The sequence below is a fragment of the Apteryx rowi genome, unplaced genomic scaffold (genome assembly GCF_003343035.1).
Source record: "Apteryx rowi isolate R43461 unplaced genomic scaffold, aptRow1 scaffold_220, whole genome shotgun sequence".
In the NCBI taxonomy this organism is placed as follows: domain Eukaryota; kingdom Metazoa; phylum Chordata; class Aves; order Apterygiformes; family Apterygidae; genus Apteryx; species Apteryx rowi.
The window spans coordinates 1,216,008-1,239,095 of record NW_020448531.1 but is presented as its reverse complement, the minus strand read 5'-3'; the positions used below and the strand labels follow the sequence as shown (position 1 = coordinate 1,239,095).

The following is a 23,088-nucleotide window of genomic DNA, read 5'->3' as shown; positions in this document are numbered from 1 at the left end:
AGCAAGGTAGGAGGTCAGATGCTGGGCAGTGGAGTGTGCTCTTACGTTTTCTTTTAATGCCAGTTCCTTTTTCTCTCTTTCTTTTGGTTGAAGGAAAGTGCTTCTGAATTAGTGATAGAAAGACGCCTCTGAAAGTAAGATGCAAAATTTATTCTAGCTACCAGGAATAGGAACATCTGCTGGTTATCATGTAGCAATGTGTATTTGAGATAGCAGTATATTTCATGAAAGAGGGGTAAATCCAGCACCACAACTACTAGCACATGATCAGTTAGCTACTGGTACGGCTCAGCTCTCCAAAACTGAAGCAAATCAAACCGAGTTTGTTTCACCAAAGGGTTCTGCTGGCAGACCCAAAAGTTAGCTGAGGGAACGTGGTTTGCTCCAGCAGAATCTCAGCCTTGAAACGGGCGTGCTGAGTGAAGACTGTGTACTGTAATGCTGGGAAATGCTCCCTGCTGTAGTCTCCCTGCTGATGGAGGGAGCAGGGCCATTCCAGGGAGATACTGCAACAAAAGCAGAGCATATCCTGGGCACTGTGCTGCCACGTGACATGCCAAAGTTGCAAAACCTTTATATAGAAACCAAGAAGGAGTTTTAAATGGGACACACTACACTGGGAAGCTGTTACATCACTACTGAAAAATCCAGTAAGTCCCAGTGTTCCAGCTCCTCTCCGTGCTCTGTGGCCTGATGCTTTGCCTTGCAACTCACAGCAGAGACCAGGTGTCAGGCTGTCTAATAAATGTGCTTCACTAAGCCCTTTGATTAACCGGACATGGGTCTGCTTGCCCATGAAATAGAGAAAAGTGACAAAAATATGGGATACGTAGTGGATTTGGGTGAATGGAAAAATCAGAAGAGGTGGAAATCAAACAAATGCTTCTGTGGGCTGTTCTGCAAACAAAAGAGCAAATGCTTAAATGCTGACTGTGCTGGATGGGGCTGAACCCCCAGTGCAACGAGAAGGCAGTGCTGAATGAGCTCTGGTTGAAAAAAAAAAAAGGTTGAAAGCAATAGCTGAGAGGTATGGACATGATAACTCACCCATGTGAGAAAGAAGGATCTGTGGGAACCAGGGAGGGGGCTCTAAGACCCTTGATGTGAGGGACAGCACCACTCTCTGGAGGGGCAGAGCTCTGGGCTGGCTATTAAGTAATTGTGACTACATGGCACCAGAAAGGGCTCTTTTGTCCTCTGTGCTGGGGTGACTCTGGGCACAGAATGCAAAAAGTCACTCTCAGCTCTGGAGCCTCCCTGCCATGAGACCTTGCTCATTTTCCCAGTACTTGCACTCCCCCATCTTCTCTGCAAACAGAAGGTTGGGCTTGTATTCACTCACTGAATAACCAGCTTATTTTTAACTCCGTTTCTCAGCATCTTTTAAACAACTGCTTCTTCCCAGCACATTCCCCACGAGAAATTCCCTGAAGTGCTGTAAAACCAGGACGCTGCGACTGGAGGCTCAGCATATGCCAGAAGACACCCAGTTACCTGGCCAATGCTGCTGGGCAAATAACTCTAGCCTCTAAAACTGGGGACAAAGCTGAGCAGTGAGAGTGATCACCAGCGGACTAACACACTGAGTTCCTCTGAATTCTGTGATGCAGAAACCAATTCAAGAGACCAAATCAATCCAAGCAGTTGTTACACCTGCTTTGTGCACTGTCAGCAAACTGGTATTTGTTTTTCAGGAATGGACTGGAGACAGCAAAGTGACATAGCACAAAAATGCCTGAGAATATTGGGAGAATGCTTGGTCCAAGCTGGACACACACCATCTCTGGCATCTCTCATTGCTTTCACCCACATTAAAAGTCACTTCAAAAGAAAACAGTAACAGCCTGCTGCCTGCAGGACACAAGAAATGCAACTCAACTGACTGTCCCAGTTTTTCATCACCTCTTATACAGGAACAGCCACATTCATGGGACAGGGTGATATTCTGAAAGGTGCAGAAATGAGGGGGAGCATAAGCCTCATTCCCTACCAGAAAATTTACCATGAGTCCAACTGCTGGCTTCACTTTAGGTACAATCAATTCTCCTCTTAACCATGAATGAAGGCAACACAACAAGCGTGCTACAGGATCCTGCAACTGAACAACATGTCCTGCCTCGTAGTGAGGCTTAAAGCCAACACTAAAGAACCTAAACTCCTTGAACCGTTCCTTCCTCTCACTGTTCCAGCAATACCTTCTCACATTATCATCCCAGCCTCTATCATTAAATAAGATTCCCCTGCTCATTCCTTCAGTGTCAAGGGCCATGTTTCCCAGGGTCAGACCCACACAAACCACATCTGAGCTCACATTTCTAGCTCTTCTACACTTGCCAGTTCCTTTCCAAGTTAGAACCACAGGAGAGTTTAAAATCCAGAATCTAGTTTATAAAGCCGCTTTTAGAGAAATAATGTCCAAAGACCCAATAAAGCATCCTCTGTATTTACAGCTTGTTTAAGGTGAACTGTTTAGGAAACTGCGTTTGCAGAACTGCAAATTATAAGTGGCCCTAGGGCAGGGCTTTCATTAGCCCTCCCACATGTCCCCTCAGCAAAAACAACATGGATTTCTAACTCACTCTGCAGCGGAGACGAAACAATTTAGATGCCCATCATTCTCATCCAGGACTTCTCTGGTGCGAGCCTCTCCAGTGGATTGCAGGCCGATGACAATACACTGCAGAGAAACACAAAGGGCAGCACAGCAAGGCGTCAGCGAGGGCCTATCGCAGCTGGTGTTAGGGCAAGCAGCTACAGGCTCTAGAGATTTCGTTTCATAGTTCCAGGGACGTTTTCCTTGGACTCCCTCCAAAACACATGCTGGGCCTGTAACAGGGCTCCTGATGAAGACTCATCTTTCAACATCCCGCATTGTACTTCTGCTCACACCACTGAGTGGATGACTCTACTTTCAAAAACTAACTGATTTTGCTAGATGATTTCTGTCAAAAATTTCCAAACCACATTCAGATGGATGTAATGACAGGGCCGTGCTAGAGCTGAAAGATCTGGTACCTCTTGTAACTCAAACATGACCCAAAATACTATTTCAAATCAACTTGCCCACGGCTACTATACACAAACAGTGGATAATGGCTCAGATGATGACGTTGTGTTAGCACTCCAGTATAATTTACTGTGAATGTTCTCAGAAACCCAGAGACTGCATTTCATTCTGGTTGACCTAGAAAGAGTTTCAGCCATATTTAAAGACATTTGAAATTGTTTTCAAGTCAAGCTGAATAATAATCTCCTTTTGGTTGCAGACTACAAAAATTCACTGATAAAACTGATGGCTGTTGCCATTTGCAGCTAGGTTCTAATACCACACCTTATCCTTTGCCAGCTCCTCCTTGGCAAGCTCAACGAGTCGCCGGACTTTAGCAGCAATGCAGAGATACTTGAAGAAGCGCTGGTGAGCAGACCAGAACTGACCCCACAAGGACTTCCGAGACTCCAAGCCGATCCAGTCGGCTGCCTGCTGAAACACCATCAAGGCCTCTGCCCACTGAAGACAGTACCGAGAAAGGCCAGTTAATATCTTGTTTTTCACTTTCATTACTGCTGTGCATGAAGTTATTAGAACAGTCTGAGGTTTGACAATCTAATTTAACATAAGTATTTCTGCTGCTGTGTTAGTCTGAACAAACAGTCTGGTCATTCGCTCCTTTCCACACTAGCACAATGTTGCAAGATTTGGTTTCCAAACATGGAACTTTCAAGTAGAGGCAAAAAAACATACATGATGAATTTTTTAATGTAAGCTGAGTGTGTGCACCATTTTTTCCCCTTTCTTTCTTATAAATAAACTAAGTTTGTGGTCACGGCCATGTTTAGGGACCTCAAATCCTCCCACATAACAAGTGGCAATGCCCAAAGCATGACTAAACATCGGTCACCCTGTTGCAGTGGGGCCAGCTCACCAGCTTTGCTGCTTTATCGTAGACAATCTTGTACTGCTGATCCAGCGGGATCTCCTCTATTCTGAAGGTCACTCCAGTGAAACTGAGCTGCCTGGCAATGTACATTCCACTGACCTTCATGTCCATCGCTACGATCTCCATTGCACCAACTCCCCTGGGAGAGGAAGACAGACAGAGTTGGCTTTGAAACCCCTTCCCTCTGCGCCAGGGCAGCACCAGCTAGGTGCATCTGCAGAACAAGAACCTCTCCTGGTGGCTCAAGCTGTCCTCGGACACGCGCATGACAGGCATCACGCCCGCTTCTCAAATGGGAAAATGACTCTTCCAATCTTGCTTCAGTTTGACTTCCTCTAAAAACTTAGAACACAGTGCCCAGCTATGAAACCCACTGAGATGCACTGCTCTTCTCACTGCTCCAGTCCAGTGGAAGGACTGAGCGACAAAAAGGCTTTGCCCTTCCTCTGAAAACATCCTAGCTGCCTCTCTTGCTATTTAAAGGCTGCCACTGGACAGGTACAAAGTGTTTAGCCATGAGACTGGTAGGATGGTGTATTTTTTTTAATTATTTATATTTATTTATTTATTTTAGGAGCAAAAGGGAATCCTGCAAGGAGTTATCAGGCAGAGACCAATGGGTCAAGGCCAGCACTTCTCTCCCTGGGCCAGACAAAGCCTGCCACAAAATGCAAGCCGGTGGAAAGGGATGTCAGACATGACCTACCTCTTTTCAATTGCATGCAGGAACTCATCAAACGCTCTGAAAGGGGTGCCCTCCCCCCAGATCCCCAGGCGGCTCATGTAAATCATGTTTTTTGGCTCAGAGGCACCTGTTTGAATAAATTCACTGTTAGAAAAAGCAGTTGTAAATAGTTTTGACTCAAGAAAAGTGAACTCATCTTTTGTAAAGGATGGTCATTCACTATTGTGTCATAGAAGACCCAAGCGGCTTTCCAAGCACTGCCCTCTATGCATTAAATGGGCAAGCATCATCATTACAGGTTAATCTGAAGAGAGATTAGTCTGTCTTGTCAAAAAGTCACAAAAAAAGGCAGGGACAGAACTTGGGGCAGATCCCAGCATCCTAGCTGCTCTTCAGCATTGTAGTACAATGTTCTGATGTCATTTATCTCTTCTTGCATGAACACGTGTTCTCAGCATATGTGATCACATCTCAAGGACATCCTTCAGACAGGATGGCAGATCACAGAGGTGACCGGCATTTGTTTACACACTGTGTCCAGGCAATGCCATGGGACAAGCTTACCTGTGGCACTGGCATAAACAACCCTTGCTCGAGGCAGTTTGTTCTGAAGGTCCAGCACTGCTTTGCCCATTTTAGTGGAGTTAGCGTTTTTGGCTTTGTGGCATTCATCAAATACAATCTAAAAGGGAAAGTTAGTTAAGGAGAAAGGGTGCAATTTCTTCACGAGGGTGGGAAGAGATGGAAAACACAACCCAGCTTCCTCCGACCAATTGAGCCACCTGCCCCATTATCAACAAAATGGACTCATTTCCCAAACTGCAAGAAATCTGTCATTTTTGCCTAGTCCTCTGCTTTTCAGAGCCTGAAGTCATTTCCCCCTCCCTCTGTCCCTTCACTGCCAAGGTATGGCTTGCTGCCCAAGAACAACTCGGTCATAATGCTGAGGGAGAAGAATGCTGAAAAAGTTAATCACAGCTCCATTCTTCCCCTCCTCCCATTAACACTGCAGCCTGTGGAGGACAACAGAGGAGTGTGGGAGGAATCAATGCTTATAGCATTTAAACATCCACCACAGGCATCAAACTGCTCAGTACAGCTGTTCCCAGTGACCTCAGATGGCCCCAGCTCTGTGTTCATTGGCGAAGAACTATTACAAGCATGCAATTCTTCTCCCTCACCCTTTCTTTTTTAAGGATACAACTCCATCAAAATTTTCCCTGCACCAGTCCAAAATCTGCTTTAAGCGTGTCCTATGTTGTCCGCCTGCTTGGCTTTCACCAATCAGAGCAGAATAAGTGGCAAAGAGGACTCCTTCTGAGGTAGCTGTGTCACCATATTTAATCTGCAAAAAGAGGAAGAACAAGAACACACATGCTCATGACGCTTGTCCGCAGTATACCCCACCCATCCTTCTCCCACAATCACTACAGCTGATTCTGCTGTGACTTTACAGGACACATGCTCCTGCCTTCAAGAAGAAAAACCAATCTGAGAGCACAAGAGAAAAAGGCTGTTGGTAGCTGACATCTTTAGCACTTCTATTTCGCTTTGAGATATGGTGATGACAGGGACTTTAAATGCCTGGATAAGCTCCTCTAGCCAATGTGTCAGCACATCTTGATACATGCAGTGAAGTGTGGAGACCACACTAGGACTTCAATTTTCTGGCCATCTGAAACCACTTATCTTTTTAAGCAACAGTTTAGAATGTTTAATTACTCTGAATCCCTCCCATATGTTTTAATTATTTTTAGAAAATTACGTTCTCTTTGGCCAGGTGAGATTACTGCTCATCTTACTGTCGTGAGTCTCACCTGTAACAAAACTAAATGTAGGAAGAAAAAAACATAGTCTTAATCTGAAGAAAGTTTTATTTAAAGCCCTTTTGGTCTGAAAACAAACATCTCTTTCAGTCTCTTAATGGACTGCATTCAGGGCTCTTGAGCTCATGTGGTTTCCATTGACTCAGTAAGAGCTGGTTGCTCAACACCATTAAAAACCAGGGAAGAGCACTGCAGTGAGCTAGTCAGCAGTGCGGCAAACACAAGCCAGCTGATGGACTGGACAAGAGGCTCCAGAAGAGGTTATGAAGAGCCCTGTGAATAACTACACCACCACCGCTTGTAGGTTTTTTTGAAAAATACTACATCCTAATGCTTCATCACCGATAACCAGAAGTCTGAATATGCTCTGATTCACTCTGATGGAAAGGCCCATGTGTTTAGCCATAACCCTGTGCATTTGGAATTTCCTGCCAGGCACCAATCTGTGCAACTGTAAATGCTCCCTTCACTGGCATGTTCTGAAAAGGGATACCATGAAACCAGTGCTGGAAAATGTTAGCCCATGAGAGCACAGAATGGCCATGTCTAACAGGTGCTGTTCCCTCTGCAGCACTCTTCAGGAACAGTTAAAAAGATTCAAGTCCTGCTGGGCTTTGCACTGGTATGGAGACACTTCTCACTTTCCCTGCAGGAAGTAACTCTGTACTTGTGGTGCAACTCCGGAGGGTGCATAAAAATAGCAAGAATCCAGAGTGGGAAGAGCACGCTGCGAGAAGGGAACAGCAAACAGCTTGCTGTCTGCTACTGACTGTGCCATCAACCACGCGCAAAGGCAACAGTGACTGCTGCATTACACACTAAGGCAGCTCCATTTAAGTGCCACTGTGGGCTGGTTTTCCAGAACACCGTTACAATTTTTCTTCCCTACCTTATTCAAAGCATGCACGGGAATGTGGGAGGCTTCAATGTCTTTCAGGTCTCTCTCAGCATCATACTTAAGATCATTGGAGACACTGAACCTGAAAAGCAAGATATGGGCCTGGTTATCTCCTGAGGAGTCAGTCAGGGCATGCACAATGATTAATAACTCTGATTAAAGCAACAGTAGGTGTGCAAAACCATCACATTCCCAACTGCCCACACACCTCAATGTAAGATCCTACAGCAGCCTCCAGTCTTCCACAGCACTGCCACTTATGGCAAGTTATACCTATTCTGCAGAAAACCCCATCCTCTAGGGGCTCGAGTCTGCACCCAAGGAGTCCATGAATACCCCTCTGCTAACTTCAAACAGAGCAGGAGTAGGCTTGACATTGCACTCCAAGTAGTACGTGATTTGCCATTTCATAGTGATTCATTCTCCCATCACCCCTTCAGGGGAAATATTCCCATTTCACAGACAGCAAAGAGGCACAAAGAGGTGGAAACGACTTATCCTAGGCCACAGCGTGAGTCAACTATAAAGCCAACATCAGCACTAAGGAATTCCTTACACCCAAATTCAAACCAACTCCAAAGTCTTACGGGAACAGAGGAAAAAACTTACCACAGAGCTTTTTTCCTCCCTTTAAGATAATTTTCAAAGATGATCCCCGCAACTGTCCTGCCCTTTCCAACTCCAGCACCATCCCCAATGAGGAACCCAGCTCGCTGCCCATTGGGTAATAAAACTTCATGTTGCTGGAAAATCAAAAGCAGAGTTGGAAATTAAAACAGATTTGGCTTTTGCTAACAGCTTTCATATGAGTTTATGAGAGCACTACTTAACCCTCTCACATATCCCATGGATGCAAGTGCATTTCCTGCTCAAATAAACAAAGGCAGGAATGGTCAAGTGTCATGGTCAAGCTCACAAGTGATGGTTCATGGTAAAGGTCCCCAGGGCTCTGGCTTCAGAAATTCAAAGCACTCCCATCCCTAGCAGAAGTCAAGGGTTCTTGCATCTTTGGAAACAGACCCCACAGAGGCAAATTCTCAGTCCCCAGTTTCAAATAATCCTTCTTCCAAAAGGCATTTAACATGGCACATGCCAACATTTCCAAAGGTGGTTCTTCTATATTACAGGCTATTTTGAAACACATTTGAACATCTGTCCACAGGAAAGGCAGAGTTCATTTCTAGCGTAAGACATGCAAGCCAGGAAAGGTGGAGCCACATACCTGGCAGGCATAAATGATTGCTTCCAGCTGTAGTGCAGAGAGTGACCCTTTGTCGGCAATGGAGCGTGGAAGGGAAAGGTCGTAGGTGATATCGGGTGGGGGGACGCTGGATAGAGTGCTCGTTTCAACTACAAGGTCAGGGTGGTGCTTCCCAATCTTGGCTACAATAACAACACAGAAAACGGATAAATCATGTTTTTGACTTCTACAGGGCACCTCAAAAAGGACTCCAGGCCCTATATTAACATTCTGTAGCTCTCTGCTCAGGAACAACTCGTGCCTCTTCCAAAAGGAAGAAACAGAAAAAACAGAAAAGTGTTCTGCTAAATTAGGGTAACACCAACAAAGGATGAATACATTGGCATGCAAAGTTCTACAAAATCACAAGCTTGGGATGTGGAAGGGCAAACACCACATACTGCTTGCAGGAAAAGAAGGTAACAGTGAATTAGGTTGGCCCACAATGGAGTTAACAGCACTTCTCATACCCATGTGATGGTAAGACACTCACACTTTGAAGGTATATATTCTGCATATGTCTCCGTTTGCCCCAACTCTTCAGTTTCTTCCTCCTCACCTTCATCCTCCTCCTCTGCCGGAGCCTGAGACTGAAAAGAAACACAGCATTGACCAAACATTAATGTTCACATTGAATTACGGACACATGCAGTCTTGCACAGTGCCAGAAACCATCATTTAAACTATTCCAGCACAAATTCACGAACCTTTCAAATACAATTCATCTAATTTAGAGACTACAGCAATGCAAGGAATACCATCTGTGGGAACCCACACCTAGAGCCCCAACAAGTGCAACAAGTGCATTAAGAGCTACTTTCAACATCTAGTCCATACTGAATTAGGGAACGATGTTTACAACATTTTTCAGATGTGTTGTAGGCTAGCATGAATTCCACCCAGCTATACTCTAATCTGACTCACAGTAAGGGATCTAGACCAGTTTTAAATTCAGCATGGTACTCAGCAGCATAAAGCAAAGTCACATAATTCCAGGAAAAGAACAGCCTCTATCGACTCTGCTGATTTAGCGGTAAAGAAAGCACAGATCATTCCTTAACACAGTGAGACTACATCAAGGGAAATATAAGACACTTCTGGGAAAGGGCAGTGACTCGTAATGCATCTGGCTGATTTTCTTGTCTTACTCCCCCTGAAGGGAAAAATGGTTAGAATCATTCTTTTTCTGCAGCATTACCAAGTTAAGAACCTTGTGCCTGATTCTACTGAAGCAGATCATCTTTCTCACCTGATAGCTTATGAGGAGTGGGGTGTTGGGGACAGCAGGAACATGGTCGTTCGAACTGTTTAAGCCAGGGAATGATCTGCTGGGAGAGAACAGCTGGAACAGAAAAGATACAAGTAAGAAAACAGTCATAATTCTCATCCCTCCAACTCCAACCCCAAAAGATTAAAGCATGAAAACAGGACAACTGCAAAGATCCTTGCACTCTGTGTTCAGATCTTATACTCTGACACCATCAATGGGCTTTAATACTTTCTGTTTGCGAAATGCAATGGAGTGTCAAGCCCTAGGGAATGATTCAGGAAACTAGTAAATCTTGCTAATGCCCTACACGCCTTCAGCAACACAAACACAGAGACTAACTGGCCAAGATAAATACATTCCTGCAAGAAGTGTGAGCATTTTGTGTGTGTGCCCACGCGCGCGTGACAAAAGCCTGCAAGCATACATTTCCTTCCGTAATGTGAACAAACCTGCGAGACAGAAGTCTTTCTGCTAAAGTTAACAACCGCATGACATTAAGATGGGTCATCCCAAAATGAAAAGTTTTGCTTTTAAACATGGCATCTTAGGCATCTTTTATACACCTTACATTTACACTTTATACACCTTATATTAGCACTATTGAATTATTTGTACAAGTGTTGCTGCTTTCAAAGAATTCTTACAAGCCAGCAGTCCCTTTCAAGACCTGACTGGAGTTTATTACGGGAATAACGGATTTTCTCTGCACTGGGATTAGTTATGCTAGTCACTGTTTTCCCATCTGCTCTGAAGGGAGCTCTACACAAGACTGCTGCACTGTTCCAGACAAGAGAGATCCTCGTTTAAGACTTAAAAGGAGCAGTGTAGATTCTCATAGCGGGATCACAAGTTTCATTCTGAACTGATGAGTCCAACTGAGAGCTACGGGTTGGATTTGCTAATGGAAGAGAAATAGCATCACTTTGTGGGACAGAAGTGGAGACTCAAGTACGGCTGAGGAGATCCAAACAGCGGGAATGGGAAAGATGGAATAAAACTGCATCCAAAAAGACATCACTAGGGAAGGACTGAGCATTAAATCAGAACACTGATATTTTACAATCTTCTTACAAACTGCCCTTAAGGCAACCATTTACCTAACACTTTAGCAATTTGGTTTTTAACATTAAAAACACTGTTCAGAGTAATTATATAACTGCACCGGAACACAAACTGTGGGTCAGCACTGATTAATACCTGTTCTGAGGATGAGGAGCGCTACCGCTTACCTCTCAGCACAGAGACCGCCAAAGCCTGCACACTTTCAGCCACCACTCAGGTTCCTCTCACACGTGTAGACAGACCGTGACCTCCGCTTAATACAGAGACCAGCAGCAAAGCACCAAACTATTCCAGGAACTCAAACCGCACTGTGAGACCTAGCAGGCCAGTGATAAGCAAATGCAGCAGTTATCATGGTCTGGTGGGTCAGACTGCAGTATGGGTTAGCTGGATGTCTCTAGGCGCCAACTGCCATGTCAGAGTTAATTATTGTTTTAGTCTATCCAAACCACTATACCACAGCCAGTTATGAGAGCTCCCAAGACACTCCTCGCTGGGAAGGCACAATCGAGGAGATCCTTTGTCTGCCTCCACACAAACAAAATCACACTGGAATTTCCCGACAGTGAGCAAGGTCAAGCCAGCAGCTCATGGCATCCAAAGTAATCAGCAACTCCAAAAGCGGCACTACTTCAAGTTTATAGCCTGAGAAGAGTGCCAGACTTGTAAAGAGACCCATGCTCCACAGGCAGAAGTGAAAGATGGGAAGTTCTCAAGCATAAACACTCTGATTGTTTCCTTTTTTTTAATTAAAAAAAAAGAAGAAAAGAAAAAAAGCACCCTCCATTACTGGAAGCCTGAGTCAGAATTACCAGAAGGAAGCTGGACAGAAGAGCTATTTTCAGTGCCAACAAATCTGGAGAGCAGGTGAAACATCTCCACCTACAAATCTGAACTCAATATAAAAGCTTCTTCTTAGGCAAGAGAAAGACCCAGATCCCGCTAGAATGGAAGGACACACTTGTCTCAGCTCTAGCAGTGGAAAGTTAATGTAGGTCTGTCTTTGCATCATGTCTTCTTCAAAATACAAATCCCTGCTATCCCAATTCAGCTACATGGCTTTTGCACACAGCTTTTCACCTCAGGTATCACAAAGGAAGCGAGAGAAACCCTGGTTGGTTGGAGCATTTAAAACTAACCACACAGCTGAGAATATGCTGTGAGGACTGGGACCAGGAGCTATACTGGGTGATATATCATCTTGTTCCAGATCAAACTTGTACAATTTCTTCCTTTCTCTATTCTTGTTCCCCTCCCAATTTGATCTTCTCCTTAGTCTCTGCTACATATCTAAAAGCGTTAATGTATAAGACGCACGCACCATATGTGAGAACACAGGGATGTAAGCAGGAGAAAGACTCTCATTCAGTAAAGCAGCTGACACAATTGCACAATCAAAGACTTGATGTTATTCCATTTTTTTTCCTCCTTGCATTATTCTCCCTTTTGCACCATCTTGCCGTGACTCCACTGGCAAAGGAAACAGTCACATTTGGCTGACAAACCAACCCCTCTCTGCATAAATATAATTCCTATGTATTGAGTTGGGAGAAGCGTGTTTGCTTTTAAAAAGTGCTGTGAATGAGTTAGACTAATAAAACACATCAGCAGGTCACAACAATTCTAGCTACAGGCTTCAGAGGCAGGGCTTTGCTTCTCTGATATAAACTCTTGTGAGATGGTCGTGAGAAAACATAATGGATTACATGAACTATTTTTAAAAGGTATTTCACAACTCCATTACAAATTATGCAACAGTGTTTTGTCTGCTAACTCCTGAAAATATTTAACTGTATAGTAGTTCTTCCCTCTATACCTATTGCTGAAACAATAAAACAGATCCAACATTTCGTATACATCTTCCTCTTTTATTGATTACAGCTCTCACAGCATGGGCACATGAAGTTTGCTCCGAGTCCAGCCATTTCCCCCTCAATCACAGACACTCCACCTAAAGCTTCAACATTTGGCATTTGAGATAAGAGTTGCTTACTGAACTTAAAAAAATTTCAGCAGTGTGCAGTCTAACTGTGAAGCTTTTCTGCAATTTTTCCCTGTCCTCCTTTGAGGAAACACATTTCCCCAATGGCAGTAATACCTGATAGGAAAAAAAAAGGCTAAGGCTAAAATAAGGATACAGTCTTTTCCATAACATATCTTTAAATTGCAGAACTTGCCATCACATGACAGAAGAGAGTTCATAAAGTTTTTAAAGAGGAGTAAATATAACAAGCAATCCCATACTTACATCAGTGAACAGAAAGCATCAACCCTCATACTTAAAGCATATTCCCACCCCTAACTAACAGGAGGCAGGAAGAAAATTCCCTGTTAGGTTATTTCAGAATGAGCTCCCACCTTTTCACCTGAGTCTGAAGCACCCACCTAAGGGATGAGCTCCTCGACCAGAAGGGCGCATAAGGCAGTTTTTGCACCTGCGATCCCTCTGTGGGCCTCACATGCAGGATGCATCGGACTTCACTTACGAGATGCCCCGTTACCAGAGCCGTTTAGAGACTGCTGGTTCAGCTTCACATGAATCTCTGAAACTGAAACTCTGTCTCAGGAAATTAACTACTGTCCTGACAGTAAAGTGCAAGGACATTCATTGTTCCTGGGTAAAAAGCTGACTAAACAGCTACAACTGATTACAAGTACTGCATCAAAACAGATCAGGACTGCATCCACCTGGGTTATGCGCAATGGGAAGTTCAATTTCATAACGCTGCTTAGAAACTGCTCTGGCTACCCAAAAGCAAAAATTCCTGCAATTTTATTCAAAATTATGCTGGCATAACTATGTGGGGAGGGACAGGTAAAGATTATCTAAATTGCTTGTATACTGCTGCAAGGCATGAGCAGAGTCCCAGACCTGTGCTGATAGGTAGTGAATGTTATGGTAAGGAACCTTTTACCTTGATACTGCCTCAAGATTTTGCAACAGATCGCTTGTTTGCCTCCTTTAACAAAGAAAACCGCTTATTTAAAACTCAGCTAAAACAACTGCCAATCACGAGTCAATCTGGCAATCCATTCACCTAGTCTGCTGTGAGTTACCATCCCCCGTGTAAAAATGAAACTGAAATCTGTCTAACATGCTTTGTCAGGAAATGTTGAGCTCTGAGCTCGGTTTAAAAAAACAACCACCTTTGTATTCAGAAAACAAAGATAAGACAACGTTTAAAATAGCTAGTGATTCTTTTCAAAAGGAAGTCATTTATAAATGGAATTCCAAGGAGCTAATTGGCCTTATCTGAACCTAAGCGGTGTGAAGGACAAGGAGGGGCAGGGGGTGATTCTGAGTAGCTGACGGGAAGAACAGCCTGCAACCGGAGCGGAGACGGCTGCTCTGCTACGGTCACATCACATACATAACATTACTTATTTCTCACTTGCATTCTTTAGGCTGGATTTAGAACAGCTTTTTGACATAAGTCATTGCTGTATATTGCACGGATACAAAACTACAAGCTTTTACAGGCATCAAATATTTCCAGCAGAGTTCACATGTTTAGAAACAGTACACTAAGTAACTTTATTTTTGTAGTGATTTAGGCTACTACATAAAAAAAATAAAAATAGGAGAATAGGAGAAATAAGGCACATGCCTTCTACGTCCTGGGGGATGTAACCGCTTTTCCAGCTTTTTAAATTATCCCATTTACAAGCCTGTGATCTCTTCAGCCATTTCTTGCGTTCAAATAGTTCAGTTGTCTCTTCCCCATAACCATCTCGAACTTCACGGTCAAACTGGTCCAAAGTTACCAGACTACATACGGATTGCTTATGCAGCCCTCACTGCCAGCATAATGGTGTGGTCCTTGATCTCTAACACATTTATCCATGGGAAGGAGGGCAGTGGTATTCTCTGTCTCCATTTACAGACACACTGAGGGCCAGGCAGCCCCTGCGAAGGTCCGTAACAGCGATCAAGTCTCACTGATTTCAACAAGAGCTCAGGTATCTGATTTGAGGTTCTGCATCATCATGACTAAAATCTCATAGGAAGTCTAAGGCAGAAAGGAACTTTGATTTCCCAAGTCCCAGGCCAGGACGCTAGTCACCAAACCATACTCCTTCAATATTCAACCTGTCACTAAGCCACATAGCAGTATCCTTGCAAAGTAGAATTGCTGCCAAGTCTCTTGATTTCCAAGCTGTGTCAAACAGCCAGCTTTCATCATGGAAATTCAGAGTCTGACACATTACTAACAGCAAAATGCAGTCTCTAAAAACATGACAGAACCTCATAATACAACAGTGACTCAAATGCAGACATGCTAGGTTGCCTTCTGGAGCATTCACGTTGAATTAAAGCTAAAATAAAGCAAAGCCTACTGCATGATTGGGCATTTACTGCAGCAGCAGAGAACTAGAGATTCAGCAGATGTGTACAATATTGATTCCTTCAGGACCACAGCTGGCAGCTGCTAGTGGAGACTTATAACAGGTTGTGCAATAGTGAGTGAGCAGTCCCAACACGAGGGAAAGCAGATGGCAGAAGGCTGGTAAAACTGCACAGAATCACATTCTGCTCTGGGACTTCCAGGAGATCACATGCTTAGGAGAGTTCAGATATGTAAAAGCCTGCAGGGACTTGGACTCGCAAAGTAAACATACATGGTTAGTCTTAAATTGAGACAGTTTGGTTTTTAGTCGTTGTTACTAAAATATTTGCCGTGAAGAATAAACATGCAGCAGTTGCCGCTAGGGACAATTAATGATCTAAGTCACTGTGTTTTTCCTGGAGTCCATCTCTGTAGGACGACTGAATTCCCTGTAGCGGCCCACTCTGGACCTGCTGAATGTTCTAGGGACACATCCTGCTTGTGATGCACCTACCTGCCACTGCCGTCAGGAGAATGAACTAATGTTTGCATAACTCTCTGAAAGAGTGCAAATATCCCTTAGAGGATGTCCTGTTACTCTCCTGATTCCTGGAGACTAAAATATGTGTAAACACTTCACCCTTCCCCTCCTCAAGCAAACTCGGTAATAGGGAAATAACATCACCATACTGCAACCTCACCCCTGTGAGGAGTTGGGTTGGTTTCTTAATTCCTTGATGAAAATACCACGGAATGAAGCCTGCAGTATTTCATGTCTGATGGGGAGGATGGAAGAGGAAGCAGCCTCTACCTCTATTTGGTTCTGCTGCGGTGTGTTTACATCCCATAGTGTTGGCACATGGTTCAGACTATCGGCAGGCAAGAAGTCCTTAGGATCTGCGATGTCAGAGAGGGAATCCGCTGGGGATGAGAAGAGTGAGTTGTTGTTGGAGAGCTCATCGAGGTATGAAGAATCCTGAAATGGAAGAAAGGTCCACAGTTAGAAGAGACAGTAAAAGAGAAGACCAGAGAGCTCCTTTCTCACACCTACTCATCCAGAAAGTTTTTATTTCTTGCTGTTAACTGCAAAGCTTTGTTACTTCATGCTCCACAACACTTAGAAATTAACTCATAAATGAAGACTTGCCCTAAGCAGCAGCTGTTTTGAAGTCTCAGTTTCTTGACTTAGCAGGAAACACTGAGCGGACAGAAGTGCTGGTGCATGTTCAAGACTAACTCGGAGAGTATGTATTTCCACGTATAGGTGAGTGGAAGAGAGAGGAACATTCAACAAAATATCAGTCATTTCAACTTCCTATATGATTAAGACTGCTGAGTGGTGAAAAATCTTCAGTCTATCACCCCAGAGACTCAGGTTCTCTATTCACCTACAAAAGCCTAGAGTACTAGCTACATCTGATCACTAACACAGCTGTTTAATTGCAATTTATAACACTGCAATTCCTAGAGGCTTCAGACAAAATTTAAGTCTCCTCATGCCAAAATGCTGCACAAACATAGTGCAAGGAGGAGGGGTGGGAGGAGGAGTGCTAGTGTCATCTGGGCTTGGGTCTAGATAAATCTTGGCAAATCTACCCATCCTTTTTCCAGCGGCATGCCTAGATCTGGACAGGAAGGGAATGCGTTTCAGTGACAAGGATCAGTCTCTCTGCCCTTACTCATTTTCTGGTGCCTGTGCAGGGTTTACAATTGTTCTATTTTGTGCCAGTCCGGTGATGACACTGGCTTGAGTCATGCAGATTTTTGCTCACAAAAAGCCTTCAATTCCCTCCCTACCATCAATTCCTTGTTTGATTTTTCATATTTCAGGTAGCAAGAACTGATAGCCAAAGGCACTTCTTAAACCACCTCCTGACAGTCTGGCACAGAACAATCACTGCACCATCCCTGACTCCATACGTCATTTCAGTTCTTCTCCTTCTACATGAAATCACTTTCATGAAATTTCACTTTGAAACAGGCAGAAAAAAAAAGAGTTTGTCTTCTGCTTATTGAAGAGCAATGTATTTCAAAACGCTAAGCTGCAGCACACAGCCTTTGAGGGAGACCTGCCTCTGTCCCAGAGGGATATGCAGCCAGACCAACAGGTCTTTCATCTTGCCACATAGGATTCTGCCAACACAAACCAGTTTTGTGTTTTTTTCCATAAGGGTTAAGTTTGTCAACACATGGCCAACTCAAGCTCTCCGTGAGGACAGATAACCAAATGAGTGTGATAATACCACAACATGGCTGCCAGCAGAGCCGCAGTGTCTGATACAAGGAGAAATCACTGCTCATTTCCAGTTAAAGGCCAATTTTCCACTACAGAACAGGAAGGCAGCCAAAGATTTTAAAAGTCATTTAGTCCTGCCTGACATAAAATCATGAACAACTGAGCCTGCCTGTGTTATTCCCAAGGGCTTCTGGCCAAGAGTTGGGTCAGACCATCTCCTGACTGCTATTAAAAGTTAGATTCTTGCAGTGTTTAAAACCATCAGGACATGTTCCTTTCACCCTCTTCCCAGATGATGTCTTCTTTGGTGCCTGAGAAGACGGTAGCTACTCTAAAGTCACAGGTGCAGAAGCTGGCAGCAGTGCCAGAGCGCAGACACACTAAGGTCAAGGCAAGCAGCAAGAGAGATGGCCAGGAATGATGTGTAAACTTCATATTCTTGAAATGTTGACTGGGGGAACCCAAAGACTCCAGGAGAAGGGGCTGTTTGTTATACTGTGCTACCAGAGTGGTACTGCTACAGGAGGCAACCTCCTGCTCACACCGAGTACTTGTGTTCATGTGCGATTCTGCTGTCAGCCTTCAGCCCAAGAACAGAAGTGCGGAGTTTCCTATACAGCTCTCACTCTTTGATATTTCTGTGGCTATTTTAAGGTTACCCAGAAATCAGGGCTTTCCAGAGACTGAAGTAAGCACCTAGATTTATCATCTTAGAAATAAGTGGTCTATGGAAATAGGGCTCTGTTTCACACTCTAGAAGCTAGAGAGAAAGCATTTGGGTAAATACTGCAATTCTTAGCCGGATAAGTGCCTTGTATGTCCTGCAGGAATCTGTCTGTCTGCAAGGGCTCACACAGGACTGCTGAGGCAGTCAGCTCTGCTCAGATGAGAAGGGGAATCGGCTGAGCCAGGCCAGATACAGCTGCAAGCCCATGGCCCTCCCTATACCATCTTCCCCTCAAGGGCAAGAAGCCAGACTCATGAACCTGAGCTGTGTCTCCCCAGCTGCTGATCTAGAGTACCGTACACATGTTGGATGCAAGCTAAAATTGTTCATGCTATTGAGATTTTTTTCCATTAACTCCCATCTCCCAAGGTCTGTGGCCTCTCTGAACCTTCCAGTCCTCTACAGAGATGCTCGCTGAATACCTCGACTCACTGTGCTGCCGAACCAAGCCATCATCTCCCCTCTCACCACTCTTCTGCTTTCTCCTCGTGACTCATGTTCCCAAGAACAAGCGCTACAGGAGTCTAATGGCCTCTGGACTGTCACCACAACCTACTCGCCTGTGCCAGCCACACCTCTTCAGACCCAACCAGGATACGGGTGAAGTGGAGAGCGCTGGCATCCGGGCTTTCTGTGCCTTAGGAAAACAATTTAACAATTCTCTTGCTACTACTCTTTCCTATTATGCCAGTATGTAATAGTCTAAAATCAGTTTTGTAGCAACTCTTCTGACCACTCTTGGGCTCAAAGCTTGGGCACACCTCAGGCTTGGTCATTTCACATAAATCACAAGATGGTCAGGTGGCAGGAAGAAAAGCAGTTATTTGCTCCCGATAAGCCATCAGAACTCAGCTCACACATGGAAGTGTAAAAATGAGTTCACATTCATGATAGGCAACGGGAGACAAATCAACCTTATAATCCTTGATTTTAAATTTAAGAGATGAAAGGTACTTATTAAAATCTGCATGCTGAAGTGAGAAGCATATTTTTTCTCTCTTCCAGAAGGGCCACAGACAAGAAAGAGCTAAACGAAAACGCTGGAATAGCAAGGCAAACCCAGCTAAACACACAGGCATGGCAGCAAGAAGACCAGAGAGGAGACTAGAGCAGCCACTGTCCATTAGCATCCTGAAGAGAGCAAAGTGCCAGGTCGCAACAGCAGCGGGATGTGCTGAAAGCGCTGTGCTATAGCCTAAGAGCTACCCAGCAAGCTCCCTCTGCCTTCCTGACGTGAGCCCCTTCACCCCGCTAATGAAGACTCCAGCTCCGCTGCCTCTGACGTCCACTCCCTCTGCTCGGTGCACCAGACTGAAATAGGAAGAGGAAATCAGCCTCAAAGTCAGAGGAAGGATAAATATTAGTCCTGGAAATGACTTCAGCTAGTTCATCCTCTTGCAGTATTACAAGGCATTAGTCATAGACTTTCAAAGCATCCCATTTGTCTTACTTAATTACATTATTTAAAGAGCACTGAAACTAGTAACATGCTAGATCCCTGCCCTGAAGAGCTTACAGTACAACTTCTTTGCTTCTTCTTTAGACTTATTCATATACAAAATGCAGTATAATTGCTTAATACAAGGCCATACTGATAACTATAATCTGTGTCATTATAAACCATGCTTTCATTAATTACTCCACGTTTTTTTTATATGGTGCAAAGGGGAGCAGCTATGTTAGTCTCTGGACCTCAAGGGAAAGGAAGGCTCAGCACCTAAACTAGCAGCTCATGAAACAACAGAGCGAACAGGAACACGACTCCCTTTCTCAATGGGCCAGTGCCAGCTGTCACACCCAGTGAATATTCCCCACAAAAAGGCTGTTTCATCCGATGATAACACCACGTTTTACTGATGCTAACTAGAAAAGACATTTAGTCAAAAGGTGTCAATCCCTCAATGCACACATGAGAGAAGCTGAAAACTAAATGATGACATTAAGGTAAGAACAGATGGGAACAATGAAGTGTGAGGAGTTTATAGGTGCAGCAAACACTGGAAAGAGGAGCTGCCTGGAGGTATCTACGAAGCAAGTTCCTGGATTTGGAAACGGCTGCTTCTGCTTTCGAAATGATTGGACCTGCTTGAGCAGCTGTACAGCGAAGTCACTCCAGAGATTCATTCCATTTCATTCTTCAGGATTTGAAGTGAGTTATTTTGTCCCTATTTAAGACCGATGAATAGAAATTCAAAAAATTCCTCATTGGAAATAAGGGAATTTTACAGTAATAGTACTTATTTTATGTTTCAGTGGAGAAACTGAAGTTGAAAGAATTTCTATAACAGAAGAAAGTTATCCTGTAAGGCAGGTCCTCTATTTCAAATGCTATTCTGGATATGTATGTCTTACTTCTGAAATTACCACCCCCCCCATCCCCATTTAGCATAGCCTCCAACCAAAATCTAGGCTGCAAATTCTAGCTCACCCCTGGTACGAGCGCTATGGCAGGAGGCCGGCGGGCCTGCTCTGCCCCCGGTCACTTCAGCCTGCGTTGTTAAACACTCATCAGCCCCAGAGCAGAGAACATCTGACTGAGACGCCACGTTGAAGATCTCAGTCCTGAGCACCGGGTTTCACGGCACAGATTTTTCCCAGTTTGTCTTGTTACACTCGCAGGAAGAAGGACACAAACAAACAGAGACTTCTAAGTCTGCACTTGTGAAAACACAGTTCAGAACTAACTGCTCGTGTCAGAATGAGAGATGGAAGTTTATAGAAGCACATTAGAAAATGGCTAAAGGGCAATTCTTTTACAGCAGACTGACCACGTAATAGAGAATTTTACAAGGGGCCAACAGCCAACTAATGCAGAGACTACATAGCTGCTGGCTGTGGGTCTCACAAGCATGTTCTTTTTTTACATTAAAGTTCAAATACGATCAATATACTAGAATGGGAATTATTTTCTGATCTTTACATCAGAAGGTGCTCTAGTGCGTGACTTGATAAATCACTGATAGTAATCATTTGCTGGACTTCTAAACTGTGAAGGCAAAATAATCACCAATAGATGCTATTATGGCACAAACTGTTTCCAACACTATCCCAAAACAGAAAAGTTACCAAAACCAAGAATTAACTCCTTGGAAAAGATCAGAAAAAAATCAAGAGCAACAAAACCCAAACTCATACCTCTTTCTTCCAACCACCAGAAACAGCTCAGCTTCTTTAATCAAAACAAATTCTTTGTTAAAAATAATGAAAGAACAGGTGAAGTCTAAATACAGAAGGAGTATACACCCTAAAAATATTTTTGGCCATGAAGCCATCAATATAAATGGTTTATTTGCTCACAATCCAGAACAATCCAGGCACAGAGGAAACAAATACTCCTTCTGCACAGCAGTTACTGGTTACTCTACTACACAGCACACACTTGACTGGGGTTTAAAAAGAACATACAAACGAAAAGAATTATTTCAAAGATACGCACAGATAAATATACATATGCAAACAAATCTATAAAGTCAGACAGGAAAGATTTTGTTTCTCAGCAATCACAGATTAAGCAAACTATGCTTCAGATAAGATAGAATCAAGGAAGAGAAAATTAACAACTGCAATGTAAGCTGTCAATTGTTAAAAGGAAATTTTCTAGCCCCCACAATCAAAGTCTTTCTATATATGGGGCAATAAACTTGCAGTCAATAAAGTTGGAGGGGTCAGTACTATGGCTGGCAAGCATTTCCTTTGCTTTTCTGTACACATCTGGTTTAAAAATAAAACTCCTGAAAGCCATTACAACTAAAGACAGATCAATTCTCCACAAAGCTCCTTTTGCTCAGCGTTCCTCAGCTAGTCACTAAGTTCTAACTGACAGGAATAGTCTCAAGTATCAGAAGTTTCAGCATAGTAAAATCACATCTTCAGAACAGAAAATCTCTTCTCACTGTCTTGCATCAAGAGCTGCTGCCCCGAAAATTCTTCTGCCGTGGCAAAAGTTAAAGGACATAGAAGCCCACGAGAGCAGCTGAAGCTGCCTACCCTTGCTGAAAGAACACAAACTAGGAATTCTAAGAAATAAGAAAATAAAAAAGGAAAAGTATTACCTTGTAGAGAGATGGGAACTTTAGCCAGAACTGCATCTGGGACATTTTAAAATAGCATTCAGTTTGCTGTGTGAAGAGCAGGACTCGGATGAAGCCGTTAAGTGAACTTTTTCAATATATAATGGAGAAAGGTCTTCATTCATGACAGCGACAGCAGCAGCAGACAGAAAGAATGCTCATCAAGGGTTTTTAAAAATTAACATGCAGAAGAAAGGAGTGAAAATGGAGGAGGGAAGGACAGCCATACAACGCGTCCGTCCTGAGCCTGTAGAAATTTGCATATACTGTTTAGTCATGAAGGAGAGTGCTCTTACTTCCTCTAAGTACAAGGGCTGATTTTCAGGAAATGATGCCTGCTTGGTAAGTCAGTGAAATTACTGGCAATGCGATGAGAATTACTGTATGTGGTGTAATTCAACCACAGATACACTGTAAACAAAGCTGTGCTCCTCGGCAGCACAGTTCGACTCCAGCCAGAAGCAGCCTATGCAAGAACCCGGCTATTCCCTGCCCCAGGACTTTGCTCGTGTGCTATCATTTTCTCCGCAGCAACTTCTCCTTTGGGGGTTAGGCTTTTTTTTTTCCCCCTCCTATATTGGTGATTATGGGGGCTCAGATGAACTAATCAAACTGAAAGAGATTGAGAGGTATTTAAAACTTTTCTCCCTCTTTTTCTTTTTTAAGAGCCACGTGCTTTTTTTTGTCTTCAATATCCGCCCTACCTCAAACATTGTAATTAGAAAATAAAAAGGAGTAGCCAATTTCTTAATTTTTTATTCTAGATGATTCCTACTTTTCTGTGTCCAATAGCACTGCTTTCTTTTTC

At 43.7% G+C, this 23,088-nt stretch overlaps 1 protein-coding gene across 5 annotated transcripts in view; it reads right to left on the bottom strand.

The window, feature by feature from the left end:
* SBNO2 (strawberry notch homolog 2) overlaps nucleotides 1-23,088 on the bottom strand; it is a 70,281-nt gene that overhangs the window by 12,439 nt on the left and 34,754 nt on the right. For 4 of the 5 annotated variants that reach the window (XM_026064789.1, XM_026064792.1, XM_026064790.1 and 1 more), the window contains 13 exons: nucleotides 16,059-16,223; nucleotides 9,837-9,929; nucleotides 9,081-9,177; nucleotides 8,570-8,730; nucleotides 7,957-8,090; nucleotides 7,339-7,429; nucleotides 5,825-5,968; nucleotides 5,188-5,305; nucleotides 4,645-4,750; nucleotides 3,924-4,077; nucleotides 3,332-3,508; nucleotides 2,580-2,677; nucleotides 46-128 (listed from right to left, as the gene is read on the bottom strand). In XM_026064789.1, the coding sequence (XP_025920574.1) occupies nucleotides 46-128; nucleotides 2,580-2,677; nucleotides 3,332-3,508; nucleotides 3,924-4,077; nucleotides 4,645-4,750; nucleotides 5,188-5,305; nucleotides 5,825-5,968; nucleotides 7,339-7,429; nucleotides 7,957-8,090; nucleotides 8,570-8,730; nucleotides 9,081-9,177; nucleotides 9,837-9,929; nucleotides 16,059-16,223 (1,621 nt within the window). Of the gene's footprint in view, nucleotides 1-45; nucleotides 129-2,579; nucleotides 2,678-3,331; nucleotides 3,509-3,923; nucleotides 4,078-4,644; nucleotides 4,751-5,187; nucleotides 5,306-5,824; nucleotides 5,969-7,338; nucleotides 7,430-7,956; nucleotides 8,091-8,569; nucleotides 8,731-9,080; nucleotides 9,178-9,836; nucleotides 9,930-16,058; nucleotides 16,224-22,262; nucleotides 22,424-23,088 lie in introns of those variants that run through there. The other variant, XM_026064793.1, reaches the window with a different exon arrangement.